The 19,986-nt window shown below is 39.1% G+C and overlaps 1 protein-coding gene across 1 annotated transcript in view; it reads left to right on the plus strand.

The window, feature by feature from the left end:
• ctc1 (CTS telomere maintenance complex component 1) overlaps window positions 1-19,986 on the plus strand; it is a 68,546-nt gene that overhangs the window by 44,934 nt on the left and 3,626 nt on the right. Inside the window, exons 20-23 of the mRNA XM_055661477.1 lie at window positions 788-953; window positions 2,768-2,832; window positions 5,464-5,629; window positions 8,296-8,425. Coding sequence (XP_055517452.1) covers window positions 788-953; window positions 2,768-2,832; window positions 5,464-5,629; window positions 8,296-8,425 — 527 coding nt within the window. The remainder of the gene's footprint in view (window positions 1-787; window positions 954-2,767; window positions 2,833-5,463; window positions 5,630-8,295; window positions 8,426-19,986) is intronic.

Below are 19,986 nucleotides of genomic sequence, written 5' to 3' on the forward strand. Positions count from 1 at the left end.
TAGGCACAAAATGCTGGAGTAATTCAGCGTGACAGGCAGCATCTCTGGATAGAAGGAATGGGTGATGTTTCGGGTTGAGACCCTTCTTCAGGCTGGTGGACAGGTCTCGACCTGAAACGGCACCTATTCCTCCACTTCAGAGATGCTGCTTGCCCCGCTGAGTTACTCCAGCATTTTGTGTCTGATATCTGGTTTAAATCAGTATCTGCAGCTCCTTCCGTCAACTGTTCCGTGCTATTTTACTTCCTCCAATAATTATTTTATAAAACATTGCTACTTGAGAAGATTTAAGTTATTACTTTTAAAAGTGTAACACAGACTGCACATAGAATTCTTAGAAACAACCTTTTATGATCTTATTATACATTCTTTTCAACTTGGGACCAGAAACTAAAGATTAAAAGCCATTTTAATGTTAAACTGGGTGAAAATAAGTTAAGTGCAAAGTCAGATTTAGGAAGTGGTGCAGTGGTAGAGCTGCTTCCTCACAGTGCCAGAGACTTGGGTTTTATTCTAACCTCGGATGCTGTCTGTATGGAGTTTGCATGTTTTCCCTGTATCCCTGTGGGGTAGCATAGACCTAGTGCGAATGGGTCGGTGTGGACTTGGTGGGTCAGAGGACCCGTTTCTAAGCTGTATCTCTAAACTTATAAATGGTCAGAAAAAATGTGATTAATCAGCATTGGTGGTGATGTTTGGGGAAGTAACTGGTTAAGTTTCGGGGCTAATGACGTTTAGTTTGATTTTTATCTTAAACCAATGATTTTATTTCTTGATCTGCTTCCAGTTCATCGAGAAGTACACTGATTACAGATCGGCCCCATGTCTATCTTGGAGATTTAATCTCTGGGAAGGAGAGCTGCCGACAGGGCACTGTTTGCTGCCATGTGGTTAACCTTCAATGGATGAAACTACAGTGGGTGTGCAGTCGTTGCAGCAGTATTTATAAACAGGTTTGTTCTCGTTTTTTATTTTTGAATAGGTAGGACCATTGCTTGGACACCAGACACTATTTGAAGTTGAAAATGCACAATTGCTCTCAACCAAAAATAAATGCCAGGTTTACTCACACAGTTTAAATGCTTAAATGTTTAAATGCTTAACACATCTTACACTGGGAAGGTTTCCCTTCAATGTTGTTCGGTTCAATACCAGATTTAACCATGCCAGTATCCTCCAAATTCGAAGTTAATTTGGGGTTCTTAAAGATCCCCCAATGATCCTCCAAATGATCAAGAACTAGAGGACATAGGTTTAACGTGAGAAGGAAAAGATTTAATCGAAACCCAAGGGGCAACATTTTCATACGGAGGGTGATGTGAAGATGGAACAAGTTACCAGAGGAGGTAGTTGAGGCAAGCACTATAACAGCATGTAAGGCATTTCGACAGGTTGTGGATGGGAAAGGTTTGGAGGGATATGGGTCAAACGTGGGCAAATGAGACTGTAGATGGATCATCTTGGTCGGAATGGACAAATTGGACCTGTTTCCATGCTGTATGTAGGTATGTTACAAAACCTACCTGAATCGTCATTGGGAATCTGCCCTCAGCCATGGCCGCGATTTTGGCGCTGTTTGGAGGGGGCGGGTTTAAAACGCGATTTTTACTAGCCTGTACTAATCGCACATGTTCAGCCTAGTAAATCATTAACGAAAAATCGCTGCAAGACCCGGTCGCAAAAGGTATTATTAGTTTTATAGGCCTCGATAATATAGTTCTAATAGTTTTAAAATTACTGTTTCATTCCGCAACCTCTCGCAGCCCCAGGGTTTTATAGAGCAAACAATTAAAGGTATGTACCTTATTTTTACATTAAATGGGGCATATATATAACCCTATATATCAAGTTATCTATAGCGAGTAGCTCATTTTGGGCTTTTTATATCCCGCAGTATTTTTCTCGGCATTTGAGGGCACTAATCCAGCGCTATGTCAACGTTCTAAACCAGCGCGTTCCACATGAACCCACTAGAAAGCCGATTTAAATGGGTATTTATTTACAGCAATTGAACACTAAATTCCTTCCATTTGGCCTATAAATTAATGTAAATTAGATATAAAAATCATGTTATATTGTGAATTATTTGTGAATAATCTTTGGACACTTAGGCTATTTAAAAATGTTAATCTTTCCTTAAGAAATGGGCTTTTGATTATCCAAGATCACAGCTTTTTTGTAATGTCCATTGAAAATCAATAGGGAACAAGATGCTAATTTCCGAGTATGAAATGGTCATAACTTTTTTAATACTTGAGATATGAAAGTGAATTTGGTGTCAAATTAAACTTATTGTTATGCTTTATCTGATGGGATAAATTGCAGACTTGATTTTTTAAATCTCAAAATTTTGTAACATTGCTACTGTATGATTCTGTGATCATACCGGTGTGGAAATAAAAGTAACTACCTAGAGATATTTCCAACAGCATAAAGCATATGAATACAAATATTTCTACGACAAAGGATTATGTTAAAAAATAATAGGTAGACAAAAAATAGGTAGGCCGAGTCTTAAGAAGGGTTTCGGCCCGAAACGTTGTCTATTTCCTTCGCTCCATAGATGCTGCTGCACCCGCTGAGTTTCTCCAGCATTTTGTCTACGTTAGATTTTTCAGCATCTTCTTAAACATGTTAAAAATAATAGGCTGGGGATTTAAAATTGAAAAGTCAAATTGGGAGTCGGGGTAATCAACCGATGCTTTGATCAATAATTGCACTAGTTAATGCATTTACTAACCAATTGTCATTTGGTTTCTTTGTTTAGGGAAGGTGTACGAGAAGTTCTGAACCCTGCCCGTCTGCAGTCGGTGTATTTCATGCTAATACAAAGTAAGCATCAAGCTGATTTTAAAATGAGCACCATGAGTTCATTCTCTGCTTCAGGGCCTGTTGAGCCACCGATGTGTTGTGCAAGTCACAGGAGATTGGCATTATCTTTCAAAACCTGGAATAGGCTTTAGTGGGCCCACAATTTTCTGCTTCCGAACACTCCAGTTTACACACATAGCACTTTTCGAATGATTGTAAAGTAACCAAAACCAGAAGATTAGTTCAGTGTGATTATTGCTTTACCCAATCAGCAATGGAAGCCTAATATTGGAACACACGTACAAATTACGTTTAGACAGACTGGCTCTCTGTTTTATGCCACAAAAATATTCGCAATATTAATTCCATTGCCACACATTGGATTGGGAAAACAATGCATCTTTTGTAGCTTATAGACTAAGTGCTGGAGTAACTCAGCGGGTCGGGCAGCACCTCTGCAGCAAAAGGATGGGTGATGTTTTGGGTCGGGATCCTACTTCATTAACCAGCATCTGCATTTCCTTACCACGTATCTATTTTGTGTCTATCAAAAATCTCTGTACAAAATATTGTAGCTATAGAATTACATTTCTTTTCTGTGATATCTGGTTTTATTTTTTTATCCTGTATGCCTTCCTGCTCCTTTTGACAATGCTCTTTACCAGGTTTGCCTATCTTAAAGAGAGTATTTTCCCTGACACTTGCTTCAGTGAGGACCCCTCGGCACTTGTGATTGCTGCTTCCAATCTTCACTCGTAAGACATTATCCCTCTTTATTTGAGCACTTTAGACTTGCTCGTGGAGCACTGACTTTCAATCTTCACCCTCCAATGGTTTTTAGGATGTAAAAGCCATGTGGACAACAGTGACTCTGGACTTCTTTGGATTTATTGTTCTTTTGCCTTACTTTCTGTGCTTCGTCGATCTCAACAGCTTGCGTTTCTTAATAAAAATTTGAAAACAACTTTTCGACTGTCTCCATTTGATTTGGGATGCAAGTCACTTATGGTGTATTTTTAATAGATGTGGCTAAATGAAGAGAATATACAAAGTGTAATGAACAGTGAAAGTATTTAAACCAATTACTTTAAAAATGAATGCATAGATTCATATAATTGAGACCCTGTACAAAAATAAGATGCTGAAATGGAAAATACACAGAAATGCTTCTGAACGGTTGCTATTTCATTGCACTTTCCTTCAACAAACCATCATTGTCCTCTGCATTTACTGGCAACACTGCAGAACGTCTTTATTTTGTAACACAAATTGGCTTTGTACAAGCAGGTATTGAAGCAAGGATTTTGCGTTTGTATGGGTATTGTTGAACGTGCCAGCATCTGTGATCCATCCCTTCACGCATGTTGCTGGAACATAATAGGAAAACTGATGAAGAGGCCCATTGGAATTGTACATTGGTGTTAGTTTTTATTGATTTAACTTTGAGCTTTGACCAGCAACATTAATTTGCTCCGTATAATTATTACATCATTCATCAAATTTAATTCTATGGTATCTACTTCCTCCTCAACTTTGTGAATGACTGAAGAGCTCATCAGTCATGTTTGTTGACATTAGTGGGTGCTTTCACCCCAGATAGTGTAAAGGTTATAATTGCAAAATCCTCTTCAGAAGTCTCCCTCGTTCTCTTTCTCCAGCACTTATTTTCTCTTAAGACATTATGGAATAAGATACATGGATAGGAAAGGTTTGGAGGGTTATGGGCCAAATTCTGGCAGATGGGACAAGCTTGGATAGGCCATCTTGGTCCGCATGGACAAGTTGTGCTGAAGGGTCTCTTTCCATGCCATATGACTCTTAAGTCCATGCAATCCTTCTGTCCATCTTGATTGCATTTAATGCCAACCTCACTCTTGACACTGTTCCATTAGTAAGTCGTCAATGATATTCTTTGAGGCTGACACGTGCATTGTCATTTCTTAACTCTACAAGGGACTTTGAATAGTCACAATTTTCACTTTTGGCTATTAAGTCGTTAAGTATAGATTTCTCCTAATTTAATTTATTGAATGTAACTTATTATTCCTGCAATAACTCCTATATAGGTTCCAATGCTTCAAGGCTTCTGTCTTGTTCTGGGGTAGTGTCTATAAATGCGCAGTATTTAAGGTGAAATTAAGTGCTTTTATTTGGAGCCTGTCAGGGACTCTGCTGAAGTCCTCATTCTTGCCCCTGCCCTGAATCTTGTTGAAGCTAACTTGTAAGTGTACAGTCCTTGATACCACAGTAAAACTCTGCCAATAGCTTTTACTTTAATTCCTTTTACCTTGGAAGCATCAATCCCTTCCTCTTTTCAAAACCAAAATCATGAAGAAAGTACCTGTTGACTACCCCAACATTTAAGAAGCAGTTAGGACAGGTTTGGAGGGAAATGGACCAAATGCATGCAGGTGGGACTAGTGTAGCTGGAACATGTTGGCTAGTGGGGGCAAGTGGAAACAGGCCCTTCGGCCCAACACTGTATCACTCTGTGACTTGCTTTATTTGCCGGTCGTTAACAGCCATGGCAATTGTGGGAGAAAATGTTCAATTTATACCACATGTTGTAGGCATAGTGCGCAGATTTGCACCAGATTGGAAGGTGTGTTTGTCCTGATGATTGGGTTAATATTATGAACCATTTTGTTGCAGGATTATTGTGGAGGATGGCACGGCAGAGGCTTGGGTGCACTGTAAAGATAAGCAGGTGGCAGACTTGTTGCAACTCAGCTCCACAGAGTGGGAAGGACTGCAGCAACATGTCGGTCAGCGGGGAAATGTGTTTTTCCTGTACCAGGGTCGCAGTGGACACGAATTGGTGAGTTGCTTGTCATTTTATCAATGGTGCTTTATTGTCGTGTATACCCAAGTAGAGTGAAATTCTTTTCGGGCATGCAATTCAGTGACAACCCTGCTATATATTAGGCGCAGTGTACGATAATAGACCCCACTGTGTTAGCACACAAGATTCGCTATGTTTTAGACACCATCCTGTACTTGGATCATGGGTGGGGCGGATTTTGTGTGTCTATACACACGCACAATCAAGCTTAATGGCAACCGTATGATTGATTGTGATCTGTATAATTTGCTTGCAGCTGTCCTGCAGATTTTTGGTGAAATTATCTGCCTTTTATTAGGGGAAGTTGCACTTCAAAAATTCAAAAACTTTCTGGGAAAAATTGACATTGCACACAGCCTACATTCTACTTATTATTATTTTTTATTCAAATCGTTTGCTATGTCGCTCTTCAAGGGAGATGCTAAATGCATTTCGTTGTCTCTGTACTGTACACTGACAATGACAATTAAAATTGAATCTGAATCTGAATCTAATTCACAGATGAAATAAATTCTCTCGTGTTAAGTTATGATATAAAATCACCATCATGTGGCTGCCGTTTTGCACACAGTAATGTCCTTCAAAAAGTAACAATGTTGTCAATTAAATCTGGAATGTAATATCTAAATTACATGCGAAGCTCGTAATCTTCTGGAATGTGAAATACAAACAGAAAAGGCTGGAAATGCTGAGCAGGTCAGTTCACATCAGTGGAATGATAAACAAAACCAACTTTCCGAATCGAAAATCCTTTGTCACATCAAAACCCATAATCTTGTCCATCCTTGACCTTCCCCTTCCTAATTACGAAGACAAAAAATATGAGTTGTCTCTGCTGTCAAGGCTCATTTATTTGGGGGAAGTCGGGATAATGGTTTCAATCTTTTGTTTCAGCAATAGTTTTGTGTTAGAACACATTTAATCATTTTTATTGGTGGAATTTATTGTGAAGTAGAGAACTTCTATTGAGATATTAACAAACGTTGCATTGCTAATGGATGGACTATTTTACAATAACTTGTAGCTATTTTGGTTAATACTTGGAACATCAACTCTGGAGTTTGAAAATGTAACCTGTGTGGCTTGGAATTTAAGGGAAGATATTTAATAAATTTAAAACGCAAGTGATTAAAATAACTTGTTAAAAGGCAAACAGTTTGAACGCACAATGGATTAAAATATGGTGAAGCGCATTCACTTCCCATTGACTCATTTTGATGCCATTGGATATTTATTTTGGAAATCAGTCATTTGATACTTCTATTCAATCTTAACACAGCTTGCTCTACAAATTGTTGTCCCATTGACCTAAAACCATTATTTTCCACTTTGTAAATTCAGGAAAAGTAATGAAAATTAGGATATCCTCTTCCTTGAATGTTTAAGGCTAATCTGGGTCTAGGTTTTGATATGATCATCCCAATAACTTTAGAACTTGCACCGTGGTTCATGTAAATGAATGATTTCTCGGAACAGAATATGTTTACATGTACATTCTCAGCAAAACCTCAGTCCTGATATGGTTTTGCTGTCGTTATCTATTTTTAATGCACTTGTTTTGGCCACCCTTCTCTTTCCCTTCGCCTTCCATTTCATTCATTCTTAATATTGATCACTTTGTCTAAATCTCTACTTATTTATTTTATTCATGCTGATGGAATGTGTTTTCCTTCAATTTGCAATCACTCATTGTACCCAGTTTTTTTAGAGGAACTATGGATATTTTTCCTTTATATCTAGGTAAGGTCTCGTATCGGACTAACACGGGTATTGCTGCTTTCTTGTGTTAGTACCATCCCCTTGCACTATTTTGTATCAGTATTCGTATTCATTAAAAAAAAAATGGAAATTTCACATAAAATAAATTTCAGCTTTTGTGTAAAATGTTGCTTTTTGGTGATCTTAGCAAATTATGCTGATAAAATCAAAGGCACCAAGGAATGCCTTGATTACATTGGTCAGATACAAATGGAACTTCTTATTTCTTAAGTCCTAAATCCTTCTTGTAGGCTTGTTTTTTGTGTTTTGGTGCTGCTTGAACTGTGTGCACCAGGACGTTTGTGTTATGAGGACTCGCTCCATTTTAAGCCCCTTTGCCTGTTTTGTTATTACACAAATGTCTTTTACTCATTCTCATCAGTGTTGAAGTAGTCAAAGTTCATGAATGTTTGTCTCTTTTTGTTCCAAACTTCATTTTGTGCTACCTTTCCTGTCTAGACCCTTGCTTTGCAATCTTGTCCCATTATCTCACCTATCCAATCTATCTTTCCTCAGATATATTAAATGGCATATTCTACCTTGCTTAGTCTTTAATTTACAGCCTTCAAACTTGTGAACAGGGAGGTGCTACCAAATCACACATTGCCTTTCTTCCTCCATTGCTCTCCAGCTGTGCGTTCCATAGCACAATAGGCTTGTTTTTTTTTCAAACAACATTTATTGTATAGAATTAAATGGTATCGTGTTCCCTCTTTGAACCTAATGAATGTGGTCATGATTAATGGATAATAATCAGGTTCTCCTTTTAAAAACAAGATGCTTGGCATCCTCCTAGAGGAATGAACAGAATATTAAAACAAATGTGAGATTGCTACAAATTGCATACTGCAAGTTTAATTAACATTTGTTTCCCTGATTTGCAGCATGAAGAGAATACTGGAGATCTCCTAATGCAGTACCTTGGAACCGTCTGTGCCAGCACCATGGTCTGCAGGCCCATTCAGCTTGCCTTCAAAGTTGACTCGCGAGTCAAACCCAAGTTGGGACACACTGGTAAGTTTCCTTGTGGTCATTCTTCTACATTAGTGTTTGAAGCACAATCATGAGAGAGTAAGGGTGTATATTGGTTTAACTGACTGCCAACAACAAAATGCACTTGATATAGTTTGTATATTTTACTTGACTATTGCATTTATTTGTATCTGTCATGTTTGTCTGAGCTCTTTGTTAAAGTTAAATGTTAGTGTAGAATTATTTCCTAGCAATTCAGTCTAATTGGACTTTTATATTTTTACCATCTGTCATAAATTTTGGCAGAGTTGAAATTGTAATTTGTTGTGATTGTGGCAGAAAGCAGCAATATTAGACAAATTCAGGATCCTCTGCATACCCTGGACTAGACTCTTACCATGGGTTAGAAATATTCACAATTGAACATGGCTGTCTAAAAATTCAATAGTAGGAGACACTAATCCCTTTAATCCCATACTTTAAAACCAAGGCCATTGATAAACGTTGTTGTGGCACGTGTAATGGAGAATATACATAAAATACCTTTGTATATGACTCCATTCCTAAAGCGGTTTGGTTGTCTTTTGAATTACCAAAAGCTCTTTATTTAAAGTTGCCCGTTTTTAGTTATTTCATAACCTGAGCACATTTGTACTTAAATGTCAGACAGAGGAGAAGTTTGCTGTGATTTGCCATGGTGTCAGATAACCATGTGTAGCTTAAAACCCATAATCCTAGGATTGGCAATATTTGACTACTTGAGATCTTGATTCAACTGTTCAGCGTGTTATTTTTTGTTACTGATACCTTTGTTTTCTGGGGATCATGAAAGGATATTGCAAAATCTATTTGATGTGCAGCTGTTAAATTTTGGTTTAGTTGCGACGATCACTCCAACTATTTGAGGACTGATAATATTGTACTGCATGCAGAGGCTAATCTATTAAACTCTTAAGAGTAATTGCCCCAGAGTGGCACTCCTTGTTTCAGATCTGCATTAGGGAGATAGGGAAAATGTTGTTCCTTAAGTATTTGCCAAATCAGTTGCAAAACAGCTATAACCATAAAAGGTATTTGGGCAGGGTGCAACCAACTGTTTAATAGCCTGTCAACAGTGAGATCATGCATTAACATTGGCCAAAACACACAGTGCTGGAACAACTCAGCCAGTCAGGCAGTATCTCTGGAGGACATGGATAGGTGACGATTCAGATCTGAACCCTTCTTCAGATCCTTCATTAATGCCCTCCAGCGATGCTGCCTGATCTGCTGATTTACTCCAACACTTTACATTTTACTCAAGATTCCTGTATCTGCCGTTCCTTGTGTTTCCACTAAGATTGGCCACCAAGTGAGATACAGAGTGCAGTAAATGCCCATGAAACAATAGCAGCAACATTTGCGGCTGAAAAGCAGTAATAGCGCAAAAAGGAGCAAGATAAAGTTAACTAACATACAGTAATAAATGTCAATATAATCATCAGATAATGTTATGACATTATGGAATCAATAGTTATAATCAAATGTTATAACCAGTAAACTGGCATTTATCTGCCTTTCTTCCTCATTTGGCAAAGCTATCTTTAATCCAGCATTAACTATAGCACCATTTTTTTTCACACACAGGTCTATTTAAAGACATTTCCATATGTCTGTGAATATGTTGCTAAAAGCTTCCCTGCATGAAATGCAATAACTTGCATTTGCTGGGAGAGAAAATGAATTTAAAATCTTGTTCCATAATGAGCAGTCATTTGTAGCTTAGAGATACAATGTGATAAACAAGCCCACCGAGTCCACGCTGACCAGTGATTCCACACACACCCACACACCAATTTTTTTTAACCAAACCAATTAACCTACAAACCTGCTCTACCATTGTGCTACCCTAGGAGGATATGTTTTCCTATTTCCTTCAAATAAATTTAGCAATACCAGTGACTCGCAGATTAAATTATCGGTACATCAGCTGTTGTGTGACGCAAATACATAGCAGGGCACTGCAGTGTACTTGCAATAATCTGCTTGATCTTAGTAGGGACACAACATTTATAATAGGAAAAAGTGCTGCATCTTGTGTGATTTCTGCTTTTCAAAATATAATCCTCGGCCAGTCGTCATGGCCTGATTTTCCAGTTGCTGAGAATGCACAGGCGTGAATTGCACTTAGCCACACTGGTCCTCTAGAATTTCTCGTCATAAAGTTGAAGGTGGGAGGCTTGGCAAAAGTAATGCATTGTGCACCAAGATTGTTTGTTGGAATTCTTCCAATGCCCAAGTGTCAGCAATGTTGCCCACCATTCAATAGCCAAATCTGAATCTTGGACCAAGTTGGTATTCATAATACTGGTGAAATGCTTTGGACTGTCTTCAAAGTTTTTTTTAAATTAGTTGCTCTTGCAGTAAACACAGCACTTGTATCAATGGGTCGCTCGAGCAGAATGCCAGTGATTAGATGCTGGTTGCATTACCGCATGTAGCAGGACTTAAATGGAATTTAGATATGGCTGTTTAATAGCTGGAAGCATTGGCAGCACACAAGCAATGACCATCTCCGATAAGAGGGACTATAACCTACACGGCTTGATATTCAACGTGATTACCTTTGTTAGTCTGCACCAAAAACTTAAGTTTCTTCTTTGAACAGAGCTAAGCACTGAAATACCATGTTTGGAGTGAATAACGTCCTGATTCCCCAATGACTTCTTAACTATCCAGAAACCAACAGTCAACAAGATGATGAATGTTTACTATTAAGGGCACCCCACCCATCAACCTGAACATCCACCAACTCTGCTGCTGGTTGCCTGATGCAGCCATATATTAATTCGCAAAAAATACAATGGAGCGACTTGCAAAGTCTTTTCCAAACCAACTCAACTCAACACTTGGGGATAATTTCAAAGGAAATGGGGGCATCAAACCCAACCCCTCCTCTATCCCCCACCACCACAATATCCAGACATGGAAATATGTCACTTGTTTTCTTGCTGCTGGATCTAAATAGAATCCTTCCTGTACAAAAAATACTTCTCCACAGCACAGCAGCAGTTCAACAAGGTTGCTCACAAACAAGATGTTTAGGACTTGGCAATAAGAGCTGACTTTGTCACAGATGCTACATTGTAGAACATGTATTTTCAGGGAATTTTATTTTCATGGTGCTAGTTTTGGAAGGGGAATTGCTCAGGATACACAGTTCAGAGATCTAAAGAAGGTTTAATTACCTATCTTGGTTGGAAGATTTTCTCTCTCTGATAATGCAGAATTACGTCAGTACTGCATTAAACGATTGCCTCCTAAATACTTGAAGTCTTCATCTAAGTCTCAAATAACATATGGCGTTGCTTATGGTTAGTGCATAATCCTTCCTGGTTATCCTTGATATTTTAGCAGCCTTTGATTTTCTTAACCTTAGTTGGGTCTCGGGGAAAGAGTACATTTATTCCATAAATGTCAAAATTCCATCCAGTAAAACATTGCTTAATATGAAACCATTGTCTTGGGTTTCAATTACAAATGCAGTTCTTCTAGCACTGAATCTCACCCCTATCCCAGGCAGGACTGAAATGTTTGCAACTATGACACCCAGCTACATCCTCTGCCAGAAACACGGTCAACCACCATAATACTACCACTTCAATCCACAGATGAACCCCTCATCCTTCCCATTGCCTGCAGGCACAACTATTTAAATTATCTTCTAATTAGCCTCCTATCTTCAAATCTCTGCAATTGAACTTCTCCAAAGATCTGCTTCACACGAGGTTCTGTTCATTTGTTATCCTCCTATGTTTGCTGACTTCATTGGATGTTGGTTTGTCAATGTCTCCATTTTCCCTCGAGTTTAAATTCCTCCCTGGCACATCTTATCTTCACTTTTAATCCCACAGTCTGAGACCTTTGCATTCTACCAACTTTTCTCTTGAGAAAGCCTTACTTTTCTTGCCCCCTGATGAGTGCCTCTGAATTTGGCTATCAAGGCTCTCACCTCTGGAAATCCCTTGGGTTCTGGAGCTCTGTTCTATAAGACATTTCAACACCTTTTTATCATCTATCCCAACGTAGAAACAGAACTGCAGATGACGGTTAATACCCAAAAGGACACAAAGTGCTGGAGTAACTGAGCAGCTTGGGCAGCATCTCTGGAAGGCATAGATGGGTGACGTTTAGGTTCGAGATCCATCTTCGAAACTGAAGATGGGTCTCGACACAAAAGGGTCTGAAGAAGGATCTCGACCCAAAATGTCACCCATCCATCTTCTCCCAGATGCCGCCTGGCCTGAATTATTCCAACACGAGTCTTTTTAGTGTCATCGTCATTGGCACATGGTTATATTTTGTGCATAGCAACGTTTTGTTATGGTAAACGTATCACGTCAATGCAAATTGTTCTTGTAATTTGTCATGGATATAAGAATGATTCCAAAATTTGCAATCTTCTGCTTCTGAGGCAAATGTACCATCATTTGGCCAAAATTGGCACCTTTAAATGACCCATCTTTTGCTGATATGCATAATGAATCCAGGGTCTGTTCCCATTTTTGATAAATTTAAAGTGTGACTATCGTGCAAGTTGTATTTAAAATAATGTTCCTTAGCCCTATTGTGCAATGGAGGACTAACCCCAGACATAACACAATTGAACTTGTAGCCCCTGATGTTAACATGCATTGGCATATGTGAAAACTTGGTATTCTGCAGATTATTTTGCTGAGTTCTACATTTGAGGAAAAAACTGCAGATGCTGGTTTAAATCGCAGGTAGACACAAAATGCTGGAGTAACTCAGCAGGACAGGCGGCATCTCTGGAGAGAAGGAATGGGGACATTTCGGTCTGAAGAAGGATCTCGACCCGAAAAGTCACCCATTCCCTCTCTTCAGAGATGTTGCCTGTCCTGCTGAGTTAACCCAGCATTTTGTCTACATTTGAGGAGGCATTTGAAGAAAATCATCTAATGATGTTGCCAGGTGTATTTCCTCAAAGGGGAGATCAAGAGATTGTGACCCTGTAGCTGACCTTGCAAAATATCTTGGCAAATGGCATTGGTAGAAGTCTAAGTACAGTTTACATATCAACCTTTGGGGGGCATAAATGACACAGTGCAGGGGTACTCAGCGGGTCAGGCAGCAACTCTGGAGAACATCGGTCAGGACCATTTTTCAGACCGGTTGGGGGATGAGGGTAAGAAAGCTGGAAGAGAGAAGGGGCAAGAATTCTTCAAACTTGAAGGGTCTCAACACAATGATCTGTAGAAGTGCCGAAACGTCACCTCTTCGTGTTCTCCAGAGATGCTGTCTGACCCGTTGAGTTACTCAAGCACTTTGTGTCTTTTTTGTAAACCAGCATCTGCAGTTCCTTATTGCCACACCATCTGTAAAATGTGACATGGGAGGCAGCCATTTGGTGCCATTTGCTTTGCTCCAAGATCAAATCCAGCAGGGTTTTCATGTTCATTCTTGTAGCTCTTTAATGCAAGCCTCATATTTTACATTAAATTGTATATTTAACTGATTTCAAAGCAAACACATTTATAACCTTGGATCTAGATGCTTTATGTGCATTTTATCTTTGAAATGTAATGCTGTTTAAATGCAGATGTGTCAAACATTGTTAGGTCATTGGGAGTAGCAATCAAAGACCTGAGATTTGATTCTGGTGGTGTGGATTGACATAGTATTGTTAATTAAGATACCTGTAGGGGTTCTTATCACCTTGTAATACCACTGGATCTTACACGTTCGCCCAAAACAGTTGCTCCAGGTCCAAAAGCCAAAGCATTTGATAATACTGAAGAACTGTGGCATTGTAGAGATATCTCTGAACTCTGATTTTGGAAAGATAGTTGATGTTATAGGATGTAGAAGGGTTTCAGCCCGAAACGTTGCCTATTTCCTTTGCTCCATAGATGCTGCCGCACCCGCTGAGTTTCTCCAGCACTTGTGTCTTTAGTAAGCCTCCATCTCCAGACTAGATTGGAGTGCTTTTAAGGGCCAGGAATGGTATTGTTGGATCTTTGAATGGTCAGAGTTGCATTGGCTGTGAGCTGAAAATATTTCCATCCCTATAACTAGGGTAGCTCAGGATGAGCAGAGTTCATCTGGAAGTCCCCCACAAAACAAAATTCATCAAAACCTCTGGAACATCTGCACCTCTCATTTGTTTATATTTTTGAACCCTTTTCTCCTTCATCTTGGATTGATTGAAGGACACAAAGATTGAGAATAATTGGGTATTTTACACATTTCTAGATATTGCTGATTGGGTCCCACTGTTATTCACAGTTTTTAACACCTTGGATAGAAAGGTGACAATAATTATACTCAGATTGGCCATTGGTGTAAATCTAGGGGGGGGATGTTTGCTGTGAGGAAAGCTGGGAAATCCAGCAATGTGCATATTAAGCTAATGGCCATGGTAGTGGTGGATGGAGCTCAATATAGAAAACGTGAGGTTTGATTTGAACATTGGAATTGGGGGGGGGTGACCAAATTGAGGATTCAGAGGTGCAGAAGGGTCTTGGTGTGCTGGTTCATGAAATGCAAAACAATTAATATTCGGGTACAGTAGCAATCTGGAAGGCAAATAATATGTTGATATTGATTGCAAGAGTTGGTATGATATGTTGATATTGATTGACTAGATTAATTCTGAGGTAAGATTTTGTTTTATGAGGAGAGAATAATTAACAAAGACTCCATGGGCCACAGACGAATGAGATACACGATTCCGCGAGCGATTGCTGGAAGCTATTTTCTTTAGATAATGACTATTGGCAATGACGTGAGGTTTTTTTGTTACCTAATTCTCCTCATGGGAGGATTGTGGATTCGGAATATTTTAAGGCTACGAATTTTTCCGACTAAGAATTGAGGGATACAAGAAATGAATAGGATACAAGGTCAATTGTGATCTTGTGTGGGAAGAAACTGCAGATGCTGGTTTACACTGAAGATAGACACAGAGATGGAGTAACTCAGCGGGTCAGGCAGCATCTTTGGAGAAAAGGAATAGGTCGAGACCCTTCAGACTGAGTGTCGGGAGAGGGAAATCAGAGATATGAAAACGTACATAGAACAAATGAATGAAAGATGTGCAAAAGAATGAATCAAAGCCAGCAAGGATGATCAAGGAAAGGTGGAGCCCACTATGGTCCCATTGTTGGCTGTGGGAAAGATGATAACGAGCAGGACGACAGTAATCTTATTGACTTGAGGGGCTCTGGCTGCTTTTACTTGTTATGATCTGTTTATTCATTTTCTACCTCGTGTTCGTTGCTTTCACTTTGTTTGTTCACGCAGGTCTCAGATCTTTGTCCATTCTGCCCAATTGCCAGATCAACTAATTCTTCTCCTCTCCACACATGACAATATTTCTAAACATGGCTTTTTAATGTCTGTTAATGCTGCCTTGGTGTTTTTCATAATTAAAATTATTTTTTTGCTTTAAAACCTTATCGTACGGAAATTATTGCTCAGCTTGGAACAGAGTAGTTGGTGAACCATTAAACGTGTGAAATTTGACCCATGATTTCCAGTTAGTGTTTTTGCAATGGTATTCATCTGTTTCATTTGATGTGGCATTGTTCAAAGAGTCCTTTGTACTTATGTGCTGTAAGTACAAATGGGTTGTTCATTTTGTTTTGCTGTGAACACATTAGGTTCTAATTATAGTCTATGACTATAGAACTACAAATATGTGCACTGACTGGTTTGACAGTGGATGCCCTCATCAGGGACGGTTTTTTTCTTTGTTATATTTTTCTCTGCGGGTTTTACCTATGAAGGAACAATGGTCTTTGTCTCAATTCCTTGTATCAAACCACTTTGTGTTGTTACAGTGATCCATCTAAAATTGATTTGACCAGTTACCCTTTGCCTTTATCAAAATTGTGTCCATTTGCCTTTGATTCGCTGTAAAAGTCGTTTTATTCTATCAAAGTCGTAATTATAAAATGGTTAAACATTTAATATTTTCTCAGCTCCATGGGGTTCATCCCATTATTTCCAGTTTGCCTTCTTAACTATGATATTGTATTGTAACTCTGCAGCTTTAACCTCAAACATAGCACAAAAGCCAGCCCAAATGTGTTTTCTTTTTAATCCTTCATTGGTGCTATTACCTGCTCAGTTCTTTATTTCCTAAAATATATCCACCCGGTCGGTCGCCTATTGCACTGTCCTCTTCATTGTAAAGCCTTTTTCTTTAAAAATACTTCCTCTCCCTCAATCAAGTGCTCTCTTGATCCATGAGAAGAAAGTATATGGTAAAGAAAACATGGTTTACTGAAAAACTGTGCTATCTGCCGAATTTAATAGAGGAGGTGATGCCATTTGGCTCATTCACCTAGTCATAAGTGAGATGAGCAGAATTAGGCTATTCAGCCCATCAAGGCCATTCTGCCGTTCAATCATTTTCCCTCTCAATCCCATTCTCCCTATAACCCATATTAATTAAGAATCTATCAATCCCTGTCTTAAAAATATCAATTGATGGCCTCCACAGCCTTCACTGCCCTTTGACTAAAGATAGTCAGTCCTTGATGAGTTGCTCGGCTTCACCGTGTTGGTCTTCCTCATTCAGGACTAGAAAGAGGTGATGGAAACTAACCCAAGTAAGGACCATGCATAGCAAGGAAAATGGTTTGGTTCTGGTAGTATTATGGGAAAAAAATGCATTGGTTCCAAAGGGAATTCAGAAGCTATTTACCTGTCTGCTGCCAGAGAATGAGTTGGGGGAAAAAATAGCCAAGCCCTAGTTGTTTGGAACAAAAGAGGTTGAGGGAGCATTTAATCAAGTACGTAAAACGTGAGAGGCTTGAATAGACTGAACAGAAAGGACTATTTTTTTTAAACAGCAATGTTAATAATTAGTGACATAGATTAGTAGTTAGTCCTAGGATTAAAGTTGAGGAAAAATGTTGTCCTGGAGGAGAGTTGTTCTGGACATTTTTTGTGTTAATGTGGAGCTCGGAAAATACTTGGGGGAAACTGCTGTGACCTCGCGCTGCAGATATAGAGGTGAAATGTGGGATTCACCTTGAGCTTTTTTTTAAATGGTCATCGTGAACAAAGTGGGATTTTCTGTGATTTTTGCATACATAGAGCACAGAACGAAAGGTTAAGTTTGTGGAATTCTAAAGGCTATGGAATAAACTCTTTGCAACGTAACTATCCATCTTTTGATCAAAGTTAGCAACTCCATACTCCAGATGCAGTATATAGTTCTATACATTTTAAAATGCTGATTGTTGAGGAATGGCAATTGAAGCTGTGTATGCTTGGTATGTGAGTAGTAATTGTTGAGGCAGCAACAGTGCTACTCTGACAGTAGTGTTGGCAATAATGAGTTAACCTAGTTGTGCATTCCAAAAGCGAGAGTGAAGATAGCGGTTACTTCAGTATGTCCACACTCTCTTTTGCAATCTCCCAGTGACCTGTGCTAACTTGTAAGTTAAAAGGGTTAATTTAGTTAACATTGATTCAAAAGGGACGTGGCACTTTGACTACAGTGGAATTTTTCACTTGTGCCTGCCATTGTGTATCTTGCTCCAGGCGTCCACACTCGCATGATTTACTGCACGCAACTTGTTTAAAGATCCATTAGTCATGTTAAATTGTTCTCTATGTATTCCTTTAATTGGAGCAAATGTCAGAAGTGGCCATAAAATTAGTGAATAATAATTACAGCACTTGGATTGATGAAATTGTGAAGGATCGTATGTATATCACAGTATCAATTTACTGAAAGTTGTTTAATAACTGAAAGTCGAAAGTGGGACTAATTAGGTCTTTGAGTGGGTAGCTAACAAGTGGGGTGCCACAGAGATCAGTGCCAGGTATTCACCGAACATTATTGATCTTGGATGAACAGATGAATTGTAATATATCTGAATTGGCAGGCTTTATGCAGTTGGGTAGGAGGGTGATTGTAGAGAAGTCCAGGTTGATTTGGACATGTTCAGGACATGAGCAGATACATAGCAGGTGTGGTTTAATGTAAATACATTTGAGCTCTTCTACTTTGGTAATACCAGGAAGGTATATTATTATATTATCTGAATCGATCGATTGGAAAAGGGAGAGGTGCAACAAGACCCGGATGTCCTTCTGCACCAGTCACTGAAAGTCAGTATGCAGGTAATTAAGAAGGCCTAAATTGCAAGAAGATTAGATTATAAAGCAAGGGATATCTTGCTGAAATTGTACAGTACCTTGGTGAGATGCGCCTTGAGAATTATGCATGGTTTAGATCTTCTTACCTGCAGGCTTGACTGATATGAAAAGAGAGTGGCTCAATTGGGCTTGTATTCACTAGAGTTTGAATTCTGAGAGGGGCTATGGTAGACACCTACATCATTTTAACAGCACTGGCCAGATCAGTTGCTGGAAGGATGCTCTTGAAGGCCAAGTAGCCCAGGGTCAGGGCTCGCAATGTAAGGATTTGAGCCGATGAAGATGAAAAGCTTGTCAACGAATGTGATTAAACTTGTGGAATTCTCTACCACTGAAGATAGTTGAATCCAAATCATTAAATTTATTTAAGGAGGCTTTCTTTAGGCTAGAGGAGCCAAGCTATACGTGGAGATAGATCTGGATCATGTTGATTGGTGGAACAGGCTTCAAGTTTAAATGAAAGATAAACACCAAATGCTGGAGTATCTCAGCAGGACAGGCAGCAGCTCTGGGGAGAAGGAATGGGTGATGTTTTGGATCGAGACCCTTCAAGTTTAAATGTCCTGCCACTGTTTCCATTTGTGCTTGTATGAACAATATCTAGTTTTGATTAAGGTTTGTAATAGCATCGATGGCATGAGGTGACTAGACTATCGTAAAACTTGGTTCACATTTAGTTTACCGCCACATGTACCAAGGGTATAGTGAAATGCTTTTTGTTGCGTGCTATCCAGTCAGCGGAAAGACAATACATAATTGCAATTGAGATGTCCATAGTGTACAGATACATGATAAGAGAATCGTGTTCAGAGTAAGGCAAAGTCAAATTTATAGATTGTCTGAGGGTCTCCAATGAGGTAGATGGTATCTTCGGATCGTTCTCTAGTTGGTGATAGGATGGTTCAGTTGTCTGATAATAGCTGGGAAGCAACTGTCCTTTAATCTGGAGGTATGCGTTTTTACAATTCTGTACCTTTTGATGGTGGGAGAGGGAAGAAGAGGGAGTGACGGCGGCTGAGACTCATCCTTGATGGTGGCCTTGTTGAGGTGAAGTGCAGATGGAGTCGATGGAAGGGAGGTTGTTTTTTGTGATGGTCTAGACTGAGTCCTCAATTCTCTGCAATTTCTTGTGGTCTTGGATTTAGCTATTCGCAAGCAATACTGTGATGCATCCCAATAAAATGCTTTCTACGGCACATCGGCAGAAGTTGTGCGTTCTACAGATGTGCCATAACAAGCATTTAAATGTACCATCGTTGTATGCTGCATCCTATAAATGATGCCAGATTTAATGTGTTCAACTATTAATTGTCTTAATTATTAATTACTGGGACAGTTGAAAGTGGACATTAAATGCTGTATTTTCCAGTCATATCCAGTAGGATGATTAGTGCATTGAAGCAACAGTGTAAACTCTATAGAACAAT

The sequence above is a fragment of the Leucoraja erinacea genome, chromosome 33 (assembly GCF_028641065.1).
Source record: "Leucoraja erinacea ecotype New England chromosome 33, Leri_hhj_1, whole genome shotgun sequence".
Taxonomy (NCBI): Eukaryota; Metazoa; Chordata; class Chondrichthyes; order Rajiformes; family Rajidae; genus Leucoraja; species Leucoraja erinaceus.